Source organism: Prunus mume, linkage group LG4 (genome assembly GCF_029339155.1).
Source record: "Prunus mume cultivar Tortuosa linkage group LG4, ASM2933915v1, whole genome shotgun sequence".
NCBI classification, from domain to species: Eukaryota; Viridiplantae; Streptophyta; class Magnoliopsida; order Rosales; family Rosaceae; genus Prunus; species Prunus mume.
This window is the reverse complement of record NC_142701.1, coordinates 25,988,946-26,012,304: the sequence shown is the minus strand read 5'-3', so window position 1 is coordinate 26,012,304 and position 23,359 is coordinate 25,988,946. Positions and strand designations below refer to the sequence as shown.

Below are 23,359 nucleotides of genomic sequence, written 5' to 3'. Positions count from 1 at the left end.
TAAAATTATATATGTTTTTGTAGTCTGACTTCTCTGGCTGCGAGCCTGAGATGCAGATGATAAGGTATCATTATTGTCATTGTCTAATGTTGATTGTATGTTAGGTAGTATTCTACACGTATAAATACGTGCATATTTCTTTTATTAAAAAATTTCACCTTACCGAAATGTCTATTTTACACGTATAACTCAAGAATGCTTACTTGAGTTAACGGTGCATATGGATAATGGTGCGTGCTTTCCACTTCACCGAAATATCTACTTTAACCATTCATATGCTCTAGAACATGGTGGTGGAAGGAGATTACCAAATCCTCTAGAACATGGAATACGTTGTAAAAGTCTAGGTCTAAGTCTTTGTTGTTTAGGGTTTGAGGTATGATTCAATTGATTGACATTTTGGCCGAAGAAAAAGAAAGGATGCTGAATACGAAATACCCAATTACTTTCCTCTGGTCAGTGGTCACTGGACTGCAAATTCTCAGTTACAGTTCAAATAGCAACAAAAGAAAAAAAAAAAAAAGTAATCAAAAATGGCAGATTTGTCAAAGTTGATTTTTCCTTGATTTTATGAACTTGTCATCTACGCAGGTCTGTTTGTTGTTCACGTGTCCCTATCTAACGCGTAGGTGATAACGTGGACAGGAAATGGTAGTTTGTGCTTTTGTTTTCTTTGACACTGTTTTTTATTATTTATTTTTAGGTGAAGACTTTCTTTCAATCAATACAACTAGAGAATTTCTTTTGAGCCAAGCATCCTTATTGAAGTTGGTTTAAAGAAAATTTTTGGAATGATAATATGAAAATAATAATTTTTATAATTTTTATAATTTATTATTATTATTTTTTTATAAACACTTATTATATAGGTGGCCAATGATCATTTTGTATGAGAGATTTTAATATCTATTTTGTCAGAAAAATGTAATAGTATAATATCCAGGCTAAGAAACAATATTACACTTCTCCTTTTGTGAGAGTTTTTCACATTTCTTTTGTGAGAGCTTTTCACTTTTTTTTTTTTCTTCAACTTTTATCTATTTTTGGTTATTCTAAGTTTGCACTCTTGGTTAGGATGCTTATGACAGTTTCTTTGATCTTGCGTGAACGTTAGTGCAGGAGTCCCAGATTTTCTTAATTTTGATGTTAGATTGCTCCGTTATTGTAATAGCCTTTTGTGGCTAGTTTGTATTGGACATTTGTGACCAATGGTTTTTTTAATTGAATTGAAAATACAATTCCAAAATTTCTCAAAAAGAAAAAGAAAAAATGTTACACTTCAGCCAAAAATTATTTGCATGACTAGCATAAGGCTCTCTTTCTTTTTGGGACAGCGACTATTCAAAGGTTTGATTGTACTCTACATCTCCACATCACATTTATTTCTTCGTCAAATGGTACGTGAAATATTTTCTCTATACCTTTTTTTCTTAATAACCAGAAAAATAATGGAATCGAACAAAATAACTATAACAACTGTCTGATTTGTTTTCCTTTGTAGGATACCTCTTGTGTTGGTTTTTTTTTTTTTTTTTTTCCTTCGGTCTGACACCTCTTGTGATGGTTAAGAACTGAAATACTAGGAGGCCACAACTTCAAGCTATGTTAATTGTAATTTTACATTAACAAGGGAAAAAAAGAAGAAGGAGATTCACTATTATACCCAATAGAGAAGTCCAAATTATAAAATAAAAAAATAAAAAAAACCTATAAGAAATGGAATTTAGAAACACACTCAAAACTCCATTTACAACATAACAAAAAGGCTTTTAACTTCTTTTAAATTACAAAACTGCCATTGATTTCTTAAAATAAACTCAACCCCAAAACCTCATTAAAAAAAAGCTCAAAACACTCAATAGGGCATCAAAGTAATTTAATAATCAAAATTAAATTCAATAGGGCAAACTGTCATTTTTTGGGTTTTTTTTTTTTTTGGTTTGTTTATAGAAATTAAATGGTGTAGGGTTTAACTATATTATTAGTGTTAAGAATGGGTATATGACTAAATATTTCCAACAACCAAAAAAAAAAAAAAAAATCCACTTGATCCAAATTTAAAAATAAAATATTTTGACATTGTTGTTGTCATCTATGATGTATGATGTTGGTTATGTTTTATATGCATTGGTTTCAAAGTTACAAAGGTCACGATTAAGAAGAAAAAAAAAATAGTTTTTACAAATCTTGATAAATTGATTGGTTCATTATCAGATTCCTTATGGAACTCTGGTCACAAACAGATTATATAATTCGACATAATTTTAATAAATTATAATTGACAATCTATGTATATGCAATGTCTAATTGTAGCATCACATTCTATGTATATTTTAACTCAACATTTGGTACACATAAGACGTATCGAAGTTCATTGGAATAGGGTATTGTTTTGTTTTACAAAGCGATACTCTAATACTCTAAAATATTCTAAACTACGAAGAAATGACAGACGCACTATCTTAACTAATTGGCTTAACCCGCATATGCTGAATCAAATTAACTGTCTGAAGTTTGATATCTCTACACTTCTAATTAACTGTTAGGTGATAACTCAACAATACATACGTTTCTATTTGTTCTTCTTCCTAGAAGTTTGATATGTCTACACTTCTTAACATATAGAGAGCACTCTTTTAGCATCTATCTTAGTCATATAAGATTTGAGGGCAACAAAAGGTCGAAGAAATGTGTTCTTAGGTATCCTGAAAGGGCACAAATAGTTTGACATTTTCTTACTTTATTTTTTTAATGCTCATAATTAGGCAGGAAAAAAGAAGAAGAGAAGAGTCATTTTATCCATAAAGTTTAGCTTAATGAGTGAGCTATCAAACCCTTTCGAAAGTTCTGGATTAAAATTCTGGCAGATTACATAGTTCAACATAACTCAAATGAAAGTACGTATATTTTCATAAATAAATAAAAATTTAAAGTGTAGGTGATAACGTGGACAGGAACTGGTAGTTTGTGCTTTTGTGTTCTTTGGCACTTTGTTTATTATTATTATTTTTAGGTGACGACTTTCTTTCAATCAATACTCTTTTGAGCCAAGCATCCTTATTGAAGTTGGTTTAAAGAAATTTGACAATAATAATTTTTTATAATTTGATTAATTTATATATATATATTTTTTATATAGGTGGTCAATGATCATTTTGTATGAGAGATTTTAATATCTATTTTTGTCAAAAAAATGTAATAGTATAATATCTAGGCTAAGAAACAACATTACACTTCTCACACTTCTCTTTTTGTGAGAGTTTTTCACATTTCCTTTGTGAAAGCTTTCCACTCTCTTTTGTAAGAGTTTTATGGGTTGGTTTTTTTAAACTTAGTGCTCTTTTGACATTGCTTATTTGGGATAATAAGTGATTTTTTTAAAATTTTGAGAAGCCCAACCCGTTTGGTAAACTGTGAGAAAATTACTTATTGTTAAAAATTGTTGTGAGAGAAAGCCATAAAGGAAAGCAACTAATGATGTGCTTTCATTTTTCCATTATGCAGGAATCGTTTCGAAGAAGCGCTGGGTTTAATGATTATGCGGCAATCATTTTCTGATTATGCGTAAAATCAATACCAACAACACTTTTAACAAAAAATTTACCAAACGCCAAACTGCTTTCTCTCACAGCAAATCTAACAGCGATTATTTTCACAACACAGCAATGCCAAACTAGCCTTTAATCTCTTTTTAGTTGTTCTAAGTTTGCACTCTTAGTTGAGATGCCTATGATAGAGTTTTTTCGATCCTGCATAAATGTTAATAGAGCAGCCCTAGATTTTCTTAATTTTGATGTTAGATTGCTTCATTATTGTCATCTCTAGGAGAGTCTCCAAATTTTAGCCAAATTTTAACTAAAATAGCTAGAAAGCTATTATAGCAAACCACTTAAAAGGTGTTTCCTTCAGCAATGTTCTCTATTTTGGCTAATCTAAATTTTTTATTTTTTATTTTCTCTTTCTCTTGCAAATCCAATATATTTATTAAAAATAATAGAAACTCAACCCCACCAACCTCCCAAATGTCTCTATCTCTCTCTCTCTCTCTCTCTCTCTCTTCCTAGCCAAATTCTCTCTCCTCTTTGCTAGATGTGGAGAGTCAAAAGTTTGTTTTCCAAAATAGAGAGTCAAGTAGGGAGTCTGCTGGAGGAGGATTTTCCTTCTTTTTAGCCAAAGTAGCTAGGATGAGAGGATAGAGAGTCTGTTGGAGATAGCCCTTTTATAGCTAATTTGTATTGACCATTTGTGACTAGTGACTTTTTTAACTGAATAAAGAATGCAATCCCAAAATTTCTATAAAAAAAAAAAAGGAAGAAAAAACGTTACACTTCAGCCCAAAATTATTTGCATGACTATCATAAGGCTCTCTTCCTTTTTGGGACAGCGACTATTCTAAGGGTTGATTGTACTCTACGTCTCTATACCTTTTTTTTTTAATAACCAGAAAAATAATGGAATCGAACAAAATAACTAAAACAACTATCAGATTTGTTTTCCTTTGTAGGCACACATAACTTCAAGCTATATTAATTGTATTTGTACATTAACAAGGAAAAAAAAAAACTATATCCACTTGATCCAAATTTAAAAATAAAATATTTTGACATTGTTGTTGTCATCTATGATGTAAGATGTTGGGTACGTTTTATATGCATTGGTTTCAAAGCTACAAGGTCACGATTAAAAAAAAAAAAAATAGTTTTTACAAATCTTAATAAATTTACTCATTATCAGATTCCTTATGGAACTCTCGTCACAAACATATTATATAATTTGACATAATTTTAATAAATAATAATCGACAGTCTATGTATATGCAATGTCTAGTTGTAGCATCACATTCTATATATTTTTTAACTCAACATTTGTTACACATAAGATGTATCGAAGCTCATTGGAAACATTTTTTGTTTTGTTTTACAAAGCGATACTCTAATACTCTAAAATATTCTAAATTACGAAGAGAGGATATACGCACGATCAATTGGCCTAACCCGCATATGCTGAATCAACTTAACTATTAGAAGTTTGATATCTCTACACTTTTAATTAACAGTTGGGAGATAACTCAACAATACATACGTTTCTATTTGTTGTTCTTCCTAGAGGTGGAAGTTTGATATGTCTACACTTCTTAACAGATAGAGAGCACTCTTTTATCATCTATCTTAGTCATATAAGATTTGAGGGCAAAAAAAGGTCGAAGAAATGTGTTCTTAGGTATCCTGAAAGGGCACAAACAGTTGACATTTTCCTACTTTATTTTTTTAATGCTCATAATTAGGCAGAAAACGAAGAAGAGAAGAAGTCATTTTATCCATAAAGTTTAGCTTAATGACTGAGCTTTCAAACCCTTTCGAAAGTTCTGGATTAAAATTCTGGCAGATTGCATAGTTCAACACAACTTAAATGAAAGTACGTATATTTTCATAAATAAATAAAAATTTAAAGTACGTATAAATATACATCGTATTTTTATTTTTTTTAAAATTATGAGATGTCCCTTAATTGCATCACATTTTGAGTATTATTTAGATTGAGCGCAGTCAACCTTCTCATATTAAAGTATATAAACCTCACTTATGTTACAAATTCGAAATTAAAAAAAGCATTGTATATCATTATTTTATAACAAAGATTTCAATTAAAAATGCACCTGTGCTCGCTGACTATTAGAGATAATAACCGGTTGAGATGCATTTCAACGCATCTCATTGTTCACGTACGTCACTACCCCAAAAAAAAGGGCAAGAGTTAGGTCATAAAACTTAGGGGCGGAAAAAGAAATATGCGGTTATTGAATACGGGTGTGGTCCCTAAAAGTTTAGAAAGATAGCACATAAGATGGTCTATAAATGTGGGTCTCCTTAATTAGGACAGTGAGCCGACCCCCTCGCACCCAAATTCGAATAATTCTTTTTATAAATTAAATTAATTTAAAGACAATTGTATAAAAAAAGAATATGTCCTTCATATTTACCCGTCAACAAATGTTACCTCTCTCCTAGGCAACCTATACACCCAAACTAGATTGGAATGGGAATCATGTGAACCAAAAAAAAAAAGGTAGAAAAAGGACTTTGCCGTTTCGAGTTACAAAATCGAGAGGACCCCTTGCCAGTGCCACTCGTTTTATTAGAGTACTAATCTTTAACCCTTGTCGCTATTAAAGTTGTGCGCCAACCAATTAGTCAAACTAGACCTATCAAATTTTGGCTAAGATTAGAAGCATGACCCTATTAACGCCTCAAATGTGAGGAGAAAAATAATCAGTCCATGTGATATCGTGAGTTGTCACAATCATTTCTTGTAGAACCACGCCTTCCATTTGAACATTGTCTAATTAATCACATATTAATAAAGAGCATATCAATCATTGTTTAATGGATTTTGGCAGTTTTCCGGTTGTCTAGATATATGTATTTTCTTTTGCTTTCGTCAGTAGGGTATAATTCAGTTAGTTGAGCTCTTTCACATTTATTCACATAGAAAAAGATTCGAAATTCTCAAATATCTAATGAATATTTATGTAAATTGCATTTTTCCGATCACTTGTACTAAAATATATATTTTTGTATATATTTCGTTTCGCTTTCATGCTACTATATTTATATTTAAGCAATTTGAGGGAATCAATGACATTGTGCTGTAAGCTAAAAGGGTTTCATCGTGCATTTCAGCTAAGCCTTGTTGATGGCTGACAAAGCTGAGCTAGAAAACCCTAGGCCTTGTTGGACACTAGCAGTGGCAAGTAGCCACACAAAGCAGAGGAAGGACAATGTCACTTGGAGAGTGCTCTCTCTCTCTCTCTCTCTCTCTCTCATCATCTGCTGTCCTAGACAGACTCTGCTTTGGCCTATGGGGATTGATTGATTGGCATCTGATGCCAATTTTGGCAGGCTTCGTAATTTCTATCCACACCACAACAATAAAAATTTTGACATTGGTTTGGTGGGCTGTTGATGGTTACAAGAAAGGCGCATTGGGTGGTTACCATTTCCAATACTAGTTGTCTATCGTCTGCAAATATTCTATGGAAAAGGAACATATTCTCATACTCAACTCTCACCATACACATTCTATGAATAACCAAAACCGATTTCGGCATTTTCCTTTTGAAGCCAAACAATATCTTTGAAAACAAAGGTTTACATGCTACTGCGTACTAGGATGCTCCGAATCTTTTCAAGATATATATAGAGGGCAGGCATGTTTGGGTTCCTAACACGTGTCCTTTGTACATTTAGCTAGAAAAAGTGGGGACAATATCATATGCTATGCTATGCCTACTCACGAGTCACGATCATATTCCTGAATTTCACATTGGTACATAATCCACTGTGATGATCTATGGTACTTAAAATAAGCTTTTATCCAAATCCGTCACACAGCCAATGAAATTGCTCGTCGGTTCTCGAAATTCGCTTTACATATTGAAGATTCTAGAATGAGATTTGAGTAACCTCCAGATTTTATTTCTAATGCATTTTTTGAGGACTGTAATTCTTAATGTCTTGTCGAAATCGAGGAATATAGAGGAAAATGAGTGCTCTATCAGTGGGGGGGGGGGTCTTTCTGATTGTTATGCGAGAAGAGCGTAGCTACTAATTGGCTATCAATGTGAGCTCTTATATATTGAGATGCTCGCCAATCCTTTTGATCTTAGTTTAAGCTTTGATTCTACTCACAAAAAATAATAATAGTAAAGATACGATAAACTTAAAAGATATAGGGTTCTTTAACCATCCCTGCAGGAGATCACTAGATGCGATTATTAAAGTGTACTGGACGTTTCTTTTTTCAGTCCCATAATGGCGTGTATGTATTGGAGTTGGTTGGAAAGCACATGACGAAGTCCCGGCTCAATCGAACTATTTTCATCATTTATCATTTTATGGATATCCAATTTTCCATATTTGCGGTAAATGCCACTACTCATGTGAATTAAGCTTTGTGTGCACAGATGATGTAAAACAATATTTGAAGAGTTGATTTTTGGCCCAAGGGCTTTTAGGAACCAATGGGATCCCACATTTCCATTGGTTTTCATATAAAGAATTTTGTATTAATACTGTTTCACAAAGTGACATAGGGCTTTAAATGGCATGCAAAAATCTTGTAAGGTTTTTTTTGGTCTGAAAAATCTTATGAGGTTAAAAACTCAAAATGTTGAAATATAACTCCAAGGTTTTTGTTTTTTACAATTCAATATTTTTAATTATTGTAATGTATGAGAATGGGATCGAATACGGGTGCAAAGGGACATGCACAATGCCTTTGCCAACTAGCCTAACGTACACGAAAGTAATTGGTTGAAAATATATTTTTCAACTTTTGAACGTTAAATATGAAGCCCAAATTTTCTTTGCATTGGGCTTCAACATCAAACTACGAAATTGGGCGTCAGATTGAATTCAAAAGTGGCAATCATCCTGAGCCCTTGACCATCCAAATAATCTTCAGATCCATTTCCAGAGACCCTGTAGGAGAATATTTTGATTTCCCATCATTTTTTGTCTGTCCAAAGAGAACGCAAGTTATTTGATAATATAAAAAAAAAGAGAATGCAAGTCAGAAAGGCCAATACATGCGAAAATTTAAGAGAAATCAACAAATATTCCTAAGAACCTTACCTTGACATTAACAACAGTAAAATAAGGGGCTAAATCAGACAGTGATAATTTAGCATCAATATTACCTACCCTCATGTAAACTTCTTCGCTGTGGTTACCCCATGCGCGATTCATATGCTGCAATCACTACCCAGAAAAAAAAGATATCATTTATAATTTTCTCTCCTAAATATCATTACAAACAAGGAAAGATGGAATAAAATCATTACAGAAAGCATGGATTGAAACCAATTATGTCGTTGTAACAAAAGAAACCACCAACTTCCCAAAATGGATGAACTAATTGCCGGTTTGGCTCTTTACTACATGTTCACAGAATAGCAGAAAGATATGCAGATTTTTGGTAATATTGGAAATTTCAAATTTCCTTCAAATTCATGGTATATTAGAGGAAGAGAGTACAAGGGGGAAGAGGAACATGTTTCCATAAGAAAAATGGACGCTGACCAGCACACAGCTGCCCTTTGCAGCTGAACCTTCTTTTACAAGAAACGTTTCTCAAGATGCTATATACTTAAGTCCTTTATCAGTACCATTCCTTATTACACCAAAACAAATGTAGCTGCAAGCTCAAATTAGAAAGCAATGTATCCAGGACCAAAAACCATTATAAACAAGCACATGGTATGGTATCTAATGTACTTAATGTACTAGTTTTTATAACTAGATGAGTATCTTATCTACAAGCATCAATGCATACCTTGCTGATGTTGCCAAGATATCTGGCTGTCCAGGATTAAACCGAACAGATACAACTGTATATGTTCCCCATTCAAAACTCTGCTCTGGTGCAGACCTATGCATCACAAAGTCATTGTCATGGTAGGAGGGATAAACAGTTTTTTTTTTACTTAATAGAAGAATAACCAGGGCAGGAACAAAACCTGTTGTGGTTTCATATATCTACTCCAACTCCACCCGTAGCAAAACAATCAAAATTCCACTGGTGATCAACTGACCTGAAAATGAGAAAGTAAACCTTAATAGCAGAAACCTTGAAAATCACACAGAGTACTTCAGCGTATATATCCACCAAGAAAGCACCAAATTTTTTATTTTTTATTTTTTATTACATCACAGAAAGAGAAAATAACTTGGAAAAGATAACATGCAGAAGAACACACACTAAATACAATCTTTATGGCCCTGTTCTCAGCCAATCAAGAAAATAAACAGAAACCTAATTAAGAAACGCTTAATTGGAATTCGAGTTCTGTGTCTTAATTGGGAATTAGGGTTCTTCATCACAGAACCCTGATTCTTGATTGGGTTTCAGATTAAAAACAACCCTAATTCCCAATGAAGCATGTCTTGATTGGGGATTAGGGTTTAACTCATCAATGAAACGAAATCCCAACAGAAAACCAAACAATTAGGGAGATAATTTACCTCTTCAATCCAGCAAAAAAACCTTAAAAGTACGGAATAGGAATGGGAGGTTTAAACCAGGAGGACCTTCTACAACCACTGATACCATATTAGATTACCACTTGACCGCAAATGTTTAAGCTGTTAGAGAATGACTCGGTAATGTATATCAAAATAACAAAAACCCTTGTTTTCACTTCTGGCTGTCAGCACCCTAACCATGTTAGAATCTGTGGCAAATAATTCTTTCAAAGACAATGCACCTCCAAGGTATAGCAGCACTACCAATTGCCATATTGTAATGTCTCCCAACATGCTAACATGATTTCCGAAAAAAGAGTTTCACTTGAAACTCAATCCAAGAGGCTTCTAATAGCAAGCAGTATGGAACCAACAGGCTAGGCTACAGTCACCTGCTCTCTTTTCCAATTATCAACCATCTTCCTGATAGCAAATACTACAAACATCAATTTCTGTACACTTGAGCCAAACTATGTTTAAATCCTCATGCTTATGCCTATGCCTACCAATAGTCCCGACAAGAACACAGCCCATTCTTAAAATGGTGAAAACGAGTTGCATCTCTCACAATGATTTCTCTGCCCACAAGCTTGGATATAAATTTGATGGCAGAATGACAGTCATTACAAACTCTGAGGTTTTTCATGATCCTCAGTGTAGCGTTCTCTGGAGTATTTATTAGCCCAAAGGCAATGGCAAGTTTCTCACTGTGGTATTTAAGCATCTTCTCCTTTGCTTCTTCGCTAACGTCATGCAATACTGATTCAGTGCCAGGAATAAAGCCAATATTTTTGATCTCTTTCCATATCTTTTCCATCATCTTGTAGATTGCATCTCTCTGTGCGTGACCTCCATCTTCAACCCCAAACACATGGACTTTGTTTTGAATCTGAATCCAACTAAATCCTTGTTCTTTCTTCACTCTCCTATCCTTCATTGACTTTCTAACTTGTGCAGCATCTGCCCATCTTCCACAAGCTGAATACAAATTAGCAAGGGATGAGTAGGCCCCACTGTTGTCTGGATCTATAAGCAGCAATCTTTCTGCTGCAACCTCTGCCAGATCAACATTTTTATGAACCTTACAAGAAGATAAAAGTGAACCCCAAGCTATAACATCTGGCTCAATTGGCATACTTTGTGTAAAATTGAACGCTTCTTGAAGCAATCCAGCACGCCCAAGCAGATCAATCATGCATGCATAATGGCTATGGGTGGGTTCAATTTTGTGTACGTTCCTCATCAAATTATAGTAGCTCCTGCCCTGTTCCACCAGTCCCACATGTATACAGGCCGAAAGCACGCCAACATATGTTATATGGTCAGGCTTAATACCAAGTGACAGCATCTTCTCAAAAAGTTCAATGGCTTCTTCCCCAAGACCATGTTGGGCCAGGGCTATAATCATGGAAGTCCAAGAAACAGTATCTCTGTTCCAGTGAATCAAATTGAATACTTGCTTTGCACCATTGATGCTTCCAGCTTTGGAATACATTGAAATTAGAGCATTGCTCACAGAAACTGAGTACACTTCCCCTGACCTCATGGCACTTGCATGAATTTGTTTACCATAGTCTAAAGAAGCCATGCTTGAACTAACACTTAACATAGCCGCTAAGGTGTAGCTGTTTGGTCTGGGGCCTTCATTTATCATCTCCCTGAAGAGCTCCAAAGCATCATCATTCAACCCATTTTGCACATAACCAACAATCATTGCTGTCCATGCAACCACGTCACGGTCTCTCAATGAATCAAATATCTGTCTGGCTGGGTTTATATCCCCAAGCTTTATGTATCCATCCAATAGGGCAGTAAAAGCTATAACATTGAGGTCTGAAGTCACACATTGCTCTAAAAACTTTTGAGCAATTTCCAACCCACCAGACTTAGCATACATTGAGATCAAAGCATTTTTCACTGCTTGGGATGTGTCAAGCTCAGCTGTTATAATAAGGGCATGGATTTGTCTCCCGATTTCCAACTTCTCAAGGTTAGCACAAGCTGACAAAACACTTGACAAAGTGAACTTGTCGGGCTTTAGAAAAGAATCCTTGAGCATACTTGAGAAGATAGTCAGTGCCTCCATATCAAGCCCATGCTGATTGTATCCTGCAATCATTGAATTCCAAGAAACGATGTCGCGTTCTGTCATTTGCTTAAACTGAACAAGAGCAAGGTCAGCACGACCACATTGCATATGCAAAGAAATCATAGCATTCCAGCTCGATGTGTTTTTCAATCTTATCCTATCAAAAACAATCTTTGCTGTCCTTGGATCACCAGATTTTGCATACATGTTTAGAAGACAGTTTGCAACAGAAACATAACTACCAACTGCAAGTTTAACAACAAACGAATGAACCTTCCTACCAACATCCAAAGCTTTAACAGCAGCACATGCGGAAAGAATATTAGTAATCGTGAACTGGGTCACCGTCACTCCATCTGAAATCATATCTACAAACATCTGAATGGCATTACCAAAACGACCCATCTGATTGTAACCCACGATCATGGAAGTCCATGAAACAGAGTCGCGTTCAGGCATTTCATTGAAAACTCTACGTGCTGCATCAAATTTTCCCTGCTTTGCATAAGCAGAGAGAATCGCATTCCAGGAAAGTGTATTCCTCACAGGCATTTCCTCAAACACACGGTGAGCATCTAAAGAATACCCAGTTTTCATGTACAAGCTCATAAGGTTATTCATTAAGAACACTCCGAAGTGAAGCCCGGATTTGATGATTTGGGCATGGATTGATTTCCCAGAAAATAAGTCTCTCTTTCTGAGGCATGCTTGTAGGTGAAATGCGTAGGAATCCGAAGAAGCGGCAAGGGAGGGCGGCTTTGGGGTCTCCATTGGAATTAGACACTAACGTGAAGTACCAACAAGTTAAAAAAAATAAAATTAAAAAAAATGTACCAATTGTAACCAAGTGGCCAAGAAGAATTAGCTGATGAAAATGTGGTTATGGCATCTTTAATTCGAGCCACCAAGTATGGCAATGAGGGAATAGTGTTTGAATTGCCACTGAATTCTAACGGGATTGGATCAAATCAACATCAACAACAATTACCAACTTCAAGGGAGGGGAAGTGAGAGATATAGAAGAAAGAGGGAAAGAGAGCAAGAGAGGGAGCGAAACAAAGAAGAGGGCTAGCGGTGAACAGGGGAGGGAGGGGGTGAGGGCCTATTGGGCGGGATTGGGTGGCTGCTAGGTTTTACTTTTAATCCTTGTAGTTTGATGAAATTTCTACTTTCGTCTATATGGTTTCAATTATGACAATTTGATCATTGTAATTTGATTTTATTGCAATTTAAACCATGGGGTCGTACATGCCGAAAGAATATTACCCGGCCATCTCCAGAAAAGCCCCTTCTCTTCTTTATATGGAGTACCATAAATCCATGTGGCTTTGTATTCCTGGCCTATTTGAATTATCTCCACCTTTGTATCAATCATATTTTGAGAGGATCTCCATATTGTCACCTTAACACTTTCATCCCACCATAGACTAAGACCCCCCCGTAGATCCAACTGGGGGCACATTGAAATTGTAAGTAAAACCCATTCTCATTCGAACACTCGAAATTCTGTCGTCACGCATTTTTGTTTCCATTAGGAAGACAACAAAGGGTCTATGCTTCCAAATGAGCCCGTGCAGAGTCGTGTCAGGTCCGACCCAAGTCCGACAATTCCAAACTATGTGGCTCATTGAATTTCGTCACCAATAGACTGCCAGTGTTCAGTCTGATGCATCGTTACTTCTTGTAAATTTACCTCATCCATGAATAGGCACATGGCCTTTGACTTTCCTTGTTTAGAGCCATTCTTCCCTCTAAGATAAACCCTTCTTCAATTGGTTTTGGCCATACCATTGCCCCTCAGTTTTCCATGGCTACCATCATCATGAAACACTTCTAGAATAACACCTTTCTGTTTCTTCCCAGGGGATTCATAAGTATGTTCTTCCGTACGCGCTGCCACTCTTTTTTGACATGTTCCCAATTCTCCAGGGGAACTTGCCTGAGCCTTAAAATTCTTCTGAGTATACTGAAAAGGGTTTTGTAAGATTGGCTCGATCTGAATAGGCTGACCAAATGGGCCTAAATCCATCCTCTCGACCCTGGAGTTTGGCCCTGGACGTGTCCAATTTGTAATAAAGACATTACCTTTCTTCATTTGGTCCTTGGCCAACTCTTTCATTTCTTCAAAAGACATGGGCCTCGTCTTGTTTGCTAGTTTAGTGATGGAGGAGACCACGTTTAATTCCTGAAGATAAGCTCTGCTCTTGCCTCGAATCCTCCTCGAGACCAAAGATCTAGACAACTTCTTGTTCTTGGTGTCAAATTTGATTGGGTCAATGAAGGGGTTGGCAGATTGGTATACCGTTGGATGCTCAGATCCCTATCTGCTCTATCATCTCATCTGACCCCAATCTGACTTGTCAGTTGTTGGGAAGCAATACCCACATCATTTTGATTCCACTTGCCTGCACGTGCTCCATCCTCTTTCTGTTTGGCCCTCCTATTGAATGTAGCTGCTCTCCTACGTTCACCTATGATGATGTTTCTTGATTTTAGCTCGTAGAATTCTCGAATAATGATAGTGCGGGTCCAGTCATCATAGGCAGCAGTGCCCTCTAAGGGTGCTTCAAACTGGCATTCATTCGAGTAGTGCCCGATTCTCCAGCATTTGTAGCAGAAATCCCACAATATCTACCCAGACTCAAAACCTAAGAAAACCTCTAGCCTAGTTTGGGTTTTCGTACCCGATCATATCTCCAATCTTATCCTTTATCTTGAACATGTTGTCCTCATGACACAGATTAAAGGGTATCCCTCTCACTTGCACCCAGAATGCCACTTGCTCAACCTTGATTTCTTCAATCGCATGAGCTGGAGGCTAACGTCTCACAGAGAAACATTTTTTCATCACTTGCTAGAGGCTGTTGTCCACCAGTTTACTGGCCGTCTCTTCATCTTTGACAGATCCTAGCCTAGAGATTAAAACCAAACTTTAAACTTTTTATGTTAATCAGATCCTAGCCTAGAGATTAAGACAGAGAAATAGTTATAACTTCATTTTTGCCTATTAATCGAAACTTGCAGAGACTAAGCTATAAAACTAAGAAAAAATCGTTAATTTCAACAAAATACCAAAATTTCGAAACCCTAATGATCTACTAAGCAAATCTAACAAAAAAATGCATAAAGATATACAACAAATTTCATAAAACCCTAAAAACTAGTATGTTTACCTTAAAATCAATTGAATCATACGAGGTAGAGAGGTGACAGAGAGAAAGAAGGGTGAGGTCGAGAGAGAGAGAGAGAGAGAGAGAGCGACGACAACGCCGCCGCATAAGCCATCGCCGTCGATTTGGTGAGGACAAGAATGGGTGAGATCGAGAGAGAGCTCCCTCATATTGTTGCAATCCTATATCTAACTAAGATTTCTCTTTATTCTTGTATGATTCAGTGTGTTCCTCTTTATATGACTTTTGTTATTTTTATTCCTTTTCTTGTATGATATGTTTTCTTGTTAATTAACCTGATTTATAGATATGGTGTAAACAGTAGTCCCCCAAGTTTGCAATCAAGAAGTAACTTATGGGTTGGGAACTTGTGAGTTTCTTGTATAATCATGATTGAGCATAACTGATTAGTGGGAGTCGTAGGGCGTTCCCTAGTCCCCCAAGTTGACAAGTTAGACGTTGCGTCAACCCTTGAAGGTATGGCTCAGGTGCTAGGCATGAGTTTTGGCAATAGAAAAATTTTGTGTGCCTCTTTGGACCTTCGGCATGGTCCCTGCCGTTCGGCAAGGGGCCCAAGGTGGTCTCGGCTTGGCCATATTATGAACCTAGGGTGTGGCATGAGCCTTGGTTAGGGATGGCAATAGGCTGATTAGGGGTTGGGTATGACAATACCATCCCCGTCCCCATCCCCGTCCCCTCCCTAATCCCGGTTTAAGCTTTTGGGGAATCCCGTCCCCATCCCGTCGGGGAAGTGCCTCCCATACCCGCCCAATCCCCGGTTTTCATAAATGGCCTACTTGATGGCGTACAAAAACTTAGCTTTTTTATAAACACTTCTGAGTTTTAACCTTCCACTTTGTTTCCTCATCATTCATGGTATGTTTGAGGATTTTGGTTTTCCTAACAACCAATAAAAGCAGCAGACCAATCCACTATGTTGTTGCCAAGTTTGGTTAAACAATGTATCAGATAAGCTCATTTGACTATGCCGCTGTGCGTGCCAACCCTATGCAATGTATAAGGAATAAGGAGCGACGCTAGGGTAACTTCGTTTATTATTTATATTAATATATATATTAATTATAAATAAATAAATTACTTATCGAGCCTGATTCGGGGATGGGGATAACAATATCATCCCCAACCAGGGATTTTGCAAATTCGGGGATCCCCATACCCGACCCCGATTTCCCCCCGAAAACTCCCCTGTTAGGCGGGGACCCGACCAGGTATTATTGTCATCCCTAGCCTTGGTAACCTTCAGCAAGGCTTGGGTAGGCTTCGGGGAGAGTTTAAAATAATAGGATAAGGCTCTAGACTTGGGCTTTTGGCAAGATAAAATTGTAAAAATTTTGGTGAGCCATTCTTTTCTTCAAGATAGGCCTTGCTTAGGCAAGGCTGTTTAAATCACTTTTTTTTTTTTTCTTTCACTTTTTTTTGTTTTTGTTTTTTGTTCATTTGTTTTTTTGCGCCTTGGGCCTCTGGTAGCTCGGCCCGACGCTTGTCGTTCGGCAAGAAGGCCAAATTGGTCATTTGGGTCTTTGGAGTGTGCACGAAGGGGCTTAGGGCATTGGTTTAGTGAGCCCTAGTCGAACCGGCAACGCTTGGGCTCGGGCTTCGACAATTGCCATCATTAACAAGAATACATCAAAATTATTTGAAACAAGAATACATTAAAATTATTCGAAGACAATCTTGATCAAGACCCTAACAAAGCAAATTTTTAATGAAACATTTCTGAAATTGTCAAATATGTCTTCATAAACCTTAATTTTTTGTTATAATAAAAAATGACATAGATAGATAGATAGATAGATAGATATATATATATATAAGAGAGAGAGAGAGAGAGAGAGAGAGAGAGAGAGAGAGAGAGTGTGTGTGTATGTAAATTTTATTTATTTTGTACAAATTGAGCAACAACATTTTTCAGCACTACCAAACATTTTTTTAGTCAAAAATTTAAAACACTTTCTATATAATTTATCAAACACTACAATATACTTTAGTTATAGAATAAATTAAACTTCCAACTATTAAGGAGTCAACAATTCCAAAACTTCAAATGATAGTACTATAAGCATCTTTTTGTCGTATACACAGACATAAGGGTAATGCAGCAACATTCTCCTCTTCGTCGTCCTCCTCCTTCCTTCACCCTCTTTAATACTCTCTTCCTCTTTATACTCACTCCTCCTCCTCCTCCTCCTCCTCATTCCCTCACCCTCTGTAATATTCTCTCCTCCTCTTTATACTCCCTCCTCTCTTATCTCCACTCTCTAAAATGAAGCCTGATCATGTCAATGCATTCGCACGATACTTTTTAAACGGCCTACCCACTTTATTCAAGCAGACTATCATTGTCAGCGAGAAATTAGCCCCTAGAGAAGTAGTCATCAAGGTAAGCATTGATGACTACAAACATGTCAACACACTTATTAATTAAGAGGATATGGCGAGCTCTCTCTCTCGGAATGCAAAAATGATGAACATTTTGAAGGGAGCCACAGCTGTGGGTGTGGTTACAGCAAATGGAAAGTTGCTAATCAACACAGGCAGTTTCATCAAATCCTTGGTAGACCATGGTGGTTCCAAAACCATGGACATAGCCATCGACAAGATGAAGTTCGAAGCTTGCTGCAACTTCAAATATGAACATGATGAAAAGCCGAACAAGACTAAGGAGAGCGTTGTTGAAATGAGGACGAGCTCAGGTAGGCAAATGGAAGAAGGTAAAAAGCAAGCGAGCCGACCTGGAAAGTCTGAAGAATCTGATGTGTTGAACCCACTAGATATTTAAGTGGATAATGCAATATATGTTCCTAGTCCTTATATGATGGCTGTTGTCAAGGTAATGTCTTTGGCAGTCGAGACCGAGCCAACTTACCCGAACGCTCTGCTCAAACGCCATTACTCTCATTGCCCGTCATACCCTCCAACGACATCTCCCCTGAGAGTACCAACCTGTCCTTCATCTTCTCAGGATGTGTGGTCGGTGGGGGGATGGTCGCTTCCTCCTCCCCATCCTCTGTCATTGGCCTCTTTCTCCTCTTCGTCGTCCTCCTCCTTCCCTCTCCTTCTTTAATATTCTCTCTTCCTCTTTATACTCTCTCCTCCTCCTCCTTCCTCACCCTCTGTAATATTCTCTCTCCTCTCTTATCTCCACTCTCTAAAATGAAGCCTGGTCATGTCAATGCATTCGCACGATACTTTTTAAACGGCCTACCCACTTCATTCAAGCAGACTATCATTGTCAGCGAGAAGTTAGCCCCTGGAGAAGTAGTCATCAAGGTAAGCCTTGATGACTACAAACATGTCAACACACTTATTAATGAAGAGGATATGGCGAGCTCTCTCTCAGAATGCAAAAATGATGAACTTTTTGAAGGGAGCCACAGCTGTGGGTGTGGTTACAGCAAATGGAAAGCTACTAATCAACACAGGCAGTTTCATCAAATCCTTGGTAGACCATGGTGGTTCCAAAACCATGGACATAGCCATCGATAAGATGAAGTTCAAAGCTTGCTGCAACTTCAAATGTGAACATGATGAAAAGCTGAACGAGATTAAGAAGAGCGTTGTTGAAATGAGGACGAGCTCAGGTAAGCAAATGGAAGAAGGTAAAAGCAAGCGAGCCGACCTGGAAAGTCTGGAGAATCTGATGTGTTGAACCCACCAGATATTTAAGTGGATAACGCAATATATGTTCCTAGTCTTTATATGATGGCTGTTGTCAAGGTAATGTCTTTGGGAGTCAAGACCGAGCCAACTTACCCGAACGCTCTATTGAAACGCCATTGCTCTCATTACCCGTCATACCCTCCAACGACATCTCCCCTGAGAGTACCAACCTGCCCTTCATCCTCTCAGGATGTGTGGTCGGTGGGGGGACGATCGCTTCCTCCTCCCCCTTCTCTGTCCTTGGCCTCTTTCTCCTCTTCGTCGTCCTCCTCCTTCCCTCACCCTCTGTAATATTCTCTCCTCTTTTTTATACTCCCTCATCTCTTATCTCCACTCTCTAAAATGAAGCATGGTCATGTCAATACATTCCCACGATACTTTTTAAACGGCCTACCCACTTCATTCAAGCAGACTATCATTGTCCACCGAGAAGTTAGCTCCTGGAGAAGTAGTCATCAAGGTAAGCCTTGATGACTACAAACATGTCAACACACTTATTAATGAAGAGGATATGGCGAGCTCTCTCTCTCGGAATGCAAAAATGATGAACTTTTTGAAGGGAGCCACAGCTGTGGGTGTGGTTACAGCAAATGGAAAGCTGCTAATCAACACAGGCAGTTTCATCAAATTCTTGGTAGACCATGGTGGTTCCAAAACCATGGACATAGCCATCGACAAGATGAAGTTCGAAGCTTGCTGCAACTTCAAATGTGAACATGATGAAAAGCTAAACGAGATTAAGGAGAGCGTTGTTGAAATGAGGACGAGCTCAGGTAAGTAAATGAAAAGGTAAAAGCAAGCGAGCCGACTGGAAAGTCTGGAGAATCGATGTGTTGAAACCCCCAGATATTTAAGTGGATAACGCAATATATGTTCCTAATCCTTATATGATGGCTGTTGTCAAGGTAATATCTTTGGGAGTCGAGACCGAGCCAACTTACCCGAACGCTCTACTCAAACGTCATTGCTCTCATTACCCGTCATACCCTCCAACGACATCTCCCCTGAGAGTACCAACATGTCCTTCATCCTCTCAGGATGTGTGGTTGGTGGGGGGACGATTGCTTCCTCCTCCCCCTCTTCTGTCCTTGGCCTCATTCTCCTCTTCGTCGTCCTCCTCCTTCCCTCACCTTCTTTAATATTCTCTCTTCCTCTTTATACTCCCTCCTCCTCCTCCTTCCCTCACCCTCTGTAATATTCTCTTCTCCCTTTTATATTCCCTCCTCTCTTATCTCCACTCTCTAAAATGAAGCCTGGTCATGTTAATGCTTTCGCTCGATACTTTTTAAACGGCCTACCCACTTCATTCAAGTAGACTATCATTGTCAGAAGAAGTTGGCCCCTGGGGAAGTAGTCATCAAGGTAAGCCTTGATGACTACAAACATGTCAACACACTTATTAACGAAGAGATATGGCGAGCTCTCTCTTTCGGAATGCAAAAATGATGAACTTTTTGAAGGGAGCCACAGCTGTGGGTGTGATTACAGCAAATGGAAAGCTGCTAATCAACACAGGCAGTTTCATCAAATCCTTGGTAGACCATGGTGGTTCCAAAACCATGGACATAGCCATCGACAAGATGAAGTTCGAAGCTTGCTGCAACATCAAATGTGAACATGATGAAAAGCTAAACGAGATTAAGGAGAGCGTTGTTGAAATGAGGACGAGCTCAGGTAAGTAAATGGAAAAGGTAAAAAGCAAGCGAGCCGACCCAAAGTCTGGAGAATCTGATGTGTTGAAACCCCCAGATATTTAAGTGGATAACGCAATATATGTTCCTAGTCCTTATATGATGGCTGTTGTCAAGGTAATATCTTTGGGAGTCGAGACCGAGCCAACTTACCCGAACGCTCTACTCAAACGTCATTGCTCTCATTACCCGTCATACCCTCCAACGACATGTCCCCTGAGAGTACCAACCTGTCCTTCATCCTCTCAGGGATGTGTGGTTGGTGGGGGGACGATTGCTTCCTCCTCCCCCTCCTCTGTCCTTGGCCTCTTTCTCCTCTTCGTCGTCCTCCTCCTTCCCTCACATTTTTTAATATTCTCTCTTCCTCTTTATACTCCCTCCTCCTCCTCCTTCCCTCATCCTCTGTAATATTCTCTCCTCCTTTTATATTCCCTCCTCTCTTATCTCCACTCTCTAAAATGAAGCCTGGTCATGTTAATGCATTCGCTCGATACTTTTTAAACGGCCTACCCACTTCATTCAAGTAGACTATCATTGTCAGCGAGAAGTTGGCCCCTGGGGAAGTAGTCATCAAGGTAAGCCTTGATGACTACAAACATGTCAACACACTTATTAATGAAGAGGATATGGCGAGCTCTCTCTTTCGGAATGCAAAAATGATGAACTTTTTGAAGGGAGCCACAGCTGTGGGTGTTGTTAGAGCAAATGGAAAGCTGCTAATCAACACAGGCAGTTTCATCAAATCCTTGGTAGACCATGGTGGTTCCAAAACCATGGACATAGCCATCAACAAGATGAAATTCGAAGCTTGCTGCAACTTCAAATGTGAACATGATAAAAAGCTGAACGAGACTAAGGAGAGCGTTGTTGAAATGAGTACGAGCTCAGGTAAGCAAATGGAAGAGGGTATAAAGCAAGCGAGCCGACCTGGAAAGTCTGGAGAATCTGATGTGTTGATCCCACCAGATATTTAAGTGGATAACGTAATATATGTTCATAGTCCTTATATGATGGCTGTTGCCAAGGTAATGTCTTTGAGAGTCGAGACCGAGCCAACTTACCCGAAAGCTCTGCTCAAACGCCATTGCTCTCATTACCCGTCATACCCTTCAACGACATCTCCCCTGAGAGTACCAACATGTCCTTCATCCTCTCAGGATGTGTGGTCGGTGGGGGGACGATCGTTTCCTCCTCCCCCTCCTCTGTCCTTGGCCTCTTTCTTCTCTTCGTCGTCCTCCTCCTTCCCTCACATTCTTTAATATTCTCTCTTCTTCTTTATACTCCCGCCTCCTCCTCTTTCCCTCACCCTCTGTAATATTCTCTCCTCCTTTTTATACTCCCTCATCTCTTATCTTCACTCTCTAAAATGAAGCCTGATCATGTCAATGCACGATACTTTTTAAACGGCCTACCCACTTCATTCAAGCGTATTGTCAGCGAGAAGTTACCCTTGGAGAAGTAGTCATCAAGGTAAGCCTTGATGACTATAAACATGTCAACACACTTATTAATGAAGAGGATATGACGAGCTCTCTCTCAGAATGCAAAAATGATGAACTTTTTGAAGGAGCCACAACTGTGGGTGTGGTTACAGCAAATGGAAAGCTGCTAATCAACACAGGCAGTTTCATCAAATCCTTGGTAGACCATGGTGGTTCCAAAACCATGGACATAGCCATCGACAAGATGAAGTTCGAAGCTTGCGGCAACTTCAAATGTGAACATGATGAAAAGCTAAACGAGATTAAGGAGAGCGTTGTTGAAATGAGGACGAGCTCAGGTAAGTAAATGGAAAAATGTAAAAAGCAACGAGCCGACCTGGAAAGTCTGGAGAATCTGATGTGTTGAAACCCCCAGATATTTAAGTGGATAACGCAATATATGTTCCTAGTCCTTATATGATGGCTGTTGTCAAGGTAATATCTTTGGGAGTCGAGACCGAGCCAACTTACCCGAACGCTCTACTCAAACGTCATTGCTCTCATTACCCGTCATACCCTCCAACGACATCTCCCCTGAGAGTACCAACCTGTCCTTCATCCTCTCAGGATGTGTGGTTGGTGGGGGGACGATTGCTTCCTCCTCCCCCTCCTCTGTCCTTGGCCTCTTTCTCCTCTTCGTCGTCCTCCTCCTTCCCTCACCTTCTTTAATATTCTCTCTTCCTCTTTATACTCTCTCCTCCTCCTCCTTCCCTCACCCTCTGTAATATTCTCTCCTCCTTTTTATACTCCCTCCTCTCTTATCTCCACTCTCTAAAATGAAGCCTGGTCATGTCAATGCATTCGCACGATACTTTTTAAACGGCCTACCCACTTCATTCAAGCAGACTATCATTGTCAGCGAGAAGTTAGCCCCTGGAGAAGTAGTCATCAAGGTAAGCCTTGATGACTACAAACATGTCAACACACTTATTAATGAAGAGGATATGGCGAGCTCTCTCTCAGAATGCAAAAATGATGAACTTTTTGAAGGGAGCCACAATGTGGGTTTGGTTACTGACAAATGGAAAGCTGCTAATCAACACAGGCAGTTTCATCAAATCCTTGGTAGACCATGGTGGTTCTAAAACCATGGACATAGCCATCGATAAGATGAAGTTCGAAGCTTGCTGCAACTTCAAATGTGAACATGATGAAAAGTTGAACGAGATTAAGGAGAGCGTTGTTGAAATGAGGACGAGCTCAGGTAAGCAAATGGAAGAAGGTA

At 38.4% G+C, this 23,359-nt stretch overlaps 1 protein-coding gene across 10 annotated transcripts; it reads right to left on the bottom strand.

The window, feature by feature from the left end:
* Positions 1-8,188: 8,188 nt before the first annotated feature.
* On the bottom strand, positions 8,189-13,234 carry LOC103328724 (pentatricopeptide (PPR) repeat-containing protein). Of its 10 annotated transcripts, none has more exons than XM_089051275.1 (4): positions 9,518-13,234; positions 9,334-9,429; positions 8,634-8,759; positions 8,189-8,517 (listed from the first exon to the last, which is right to left on the bottom strand). In XM_089051275.1, the coding sequence occupies exon 1, from the start codon at positions 12,880-12,882 to the stop codon at positions 10,525-10,527; it is 2,358 nt and encodes a 785-aa protein (XP_088907401.1). In that variant the 5' UTR covers positions 12,883-13,234; the 3' UTR covers positions 8,189-8,517; positions 8,634-8,759; positions 9,334-9,429; positions 9,518-10,524. The 10 variants fall into 10 exon arrangements, with proteins under 10 accessions (XP_088907401.1, XP_088907400.1, XP_088907402.1 ...); XM_089051274.1 differs by having other exon boundaries at positions 8,703-8,759; XM_089051276.1 differs by having other exon boundaries at positions 8,189-8,480; positions 8,703-8,759.
* Positions 13,235-23,359: the final 10,125 nt, after the last annotated feature.

What these genes read in the sequence shown, in the direction of transcription:
- LOC103328724 (XM_089051272.1), bottom strand. Translation starts at nt 12,882, where the DNA reads ATGGAGACCCCAAAGCCGCCCTCCCTTGCCGCTTCTTCGGATTCCTAC.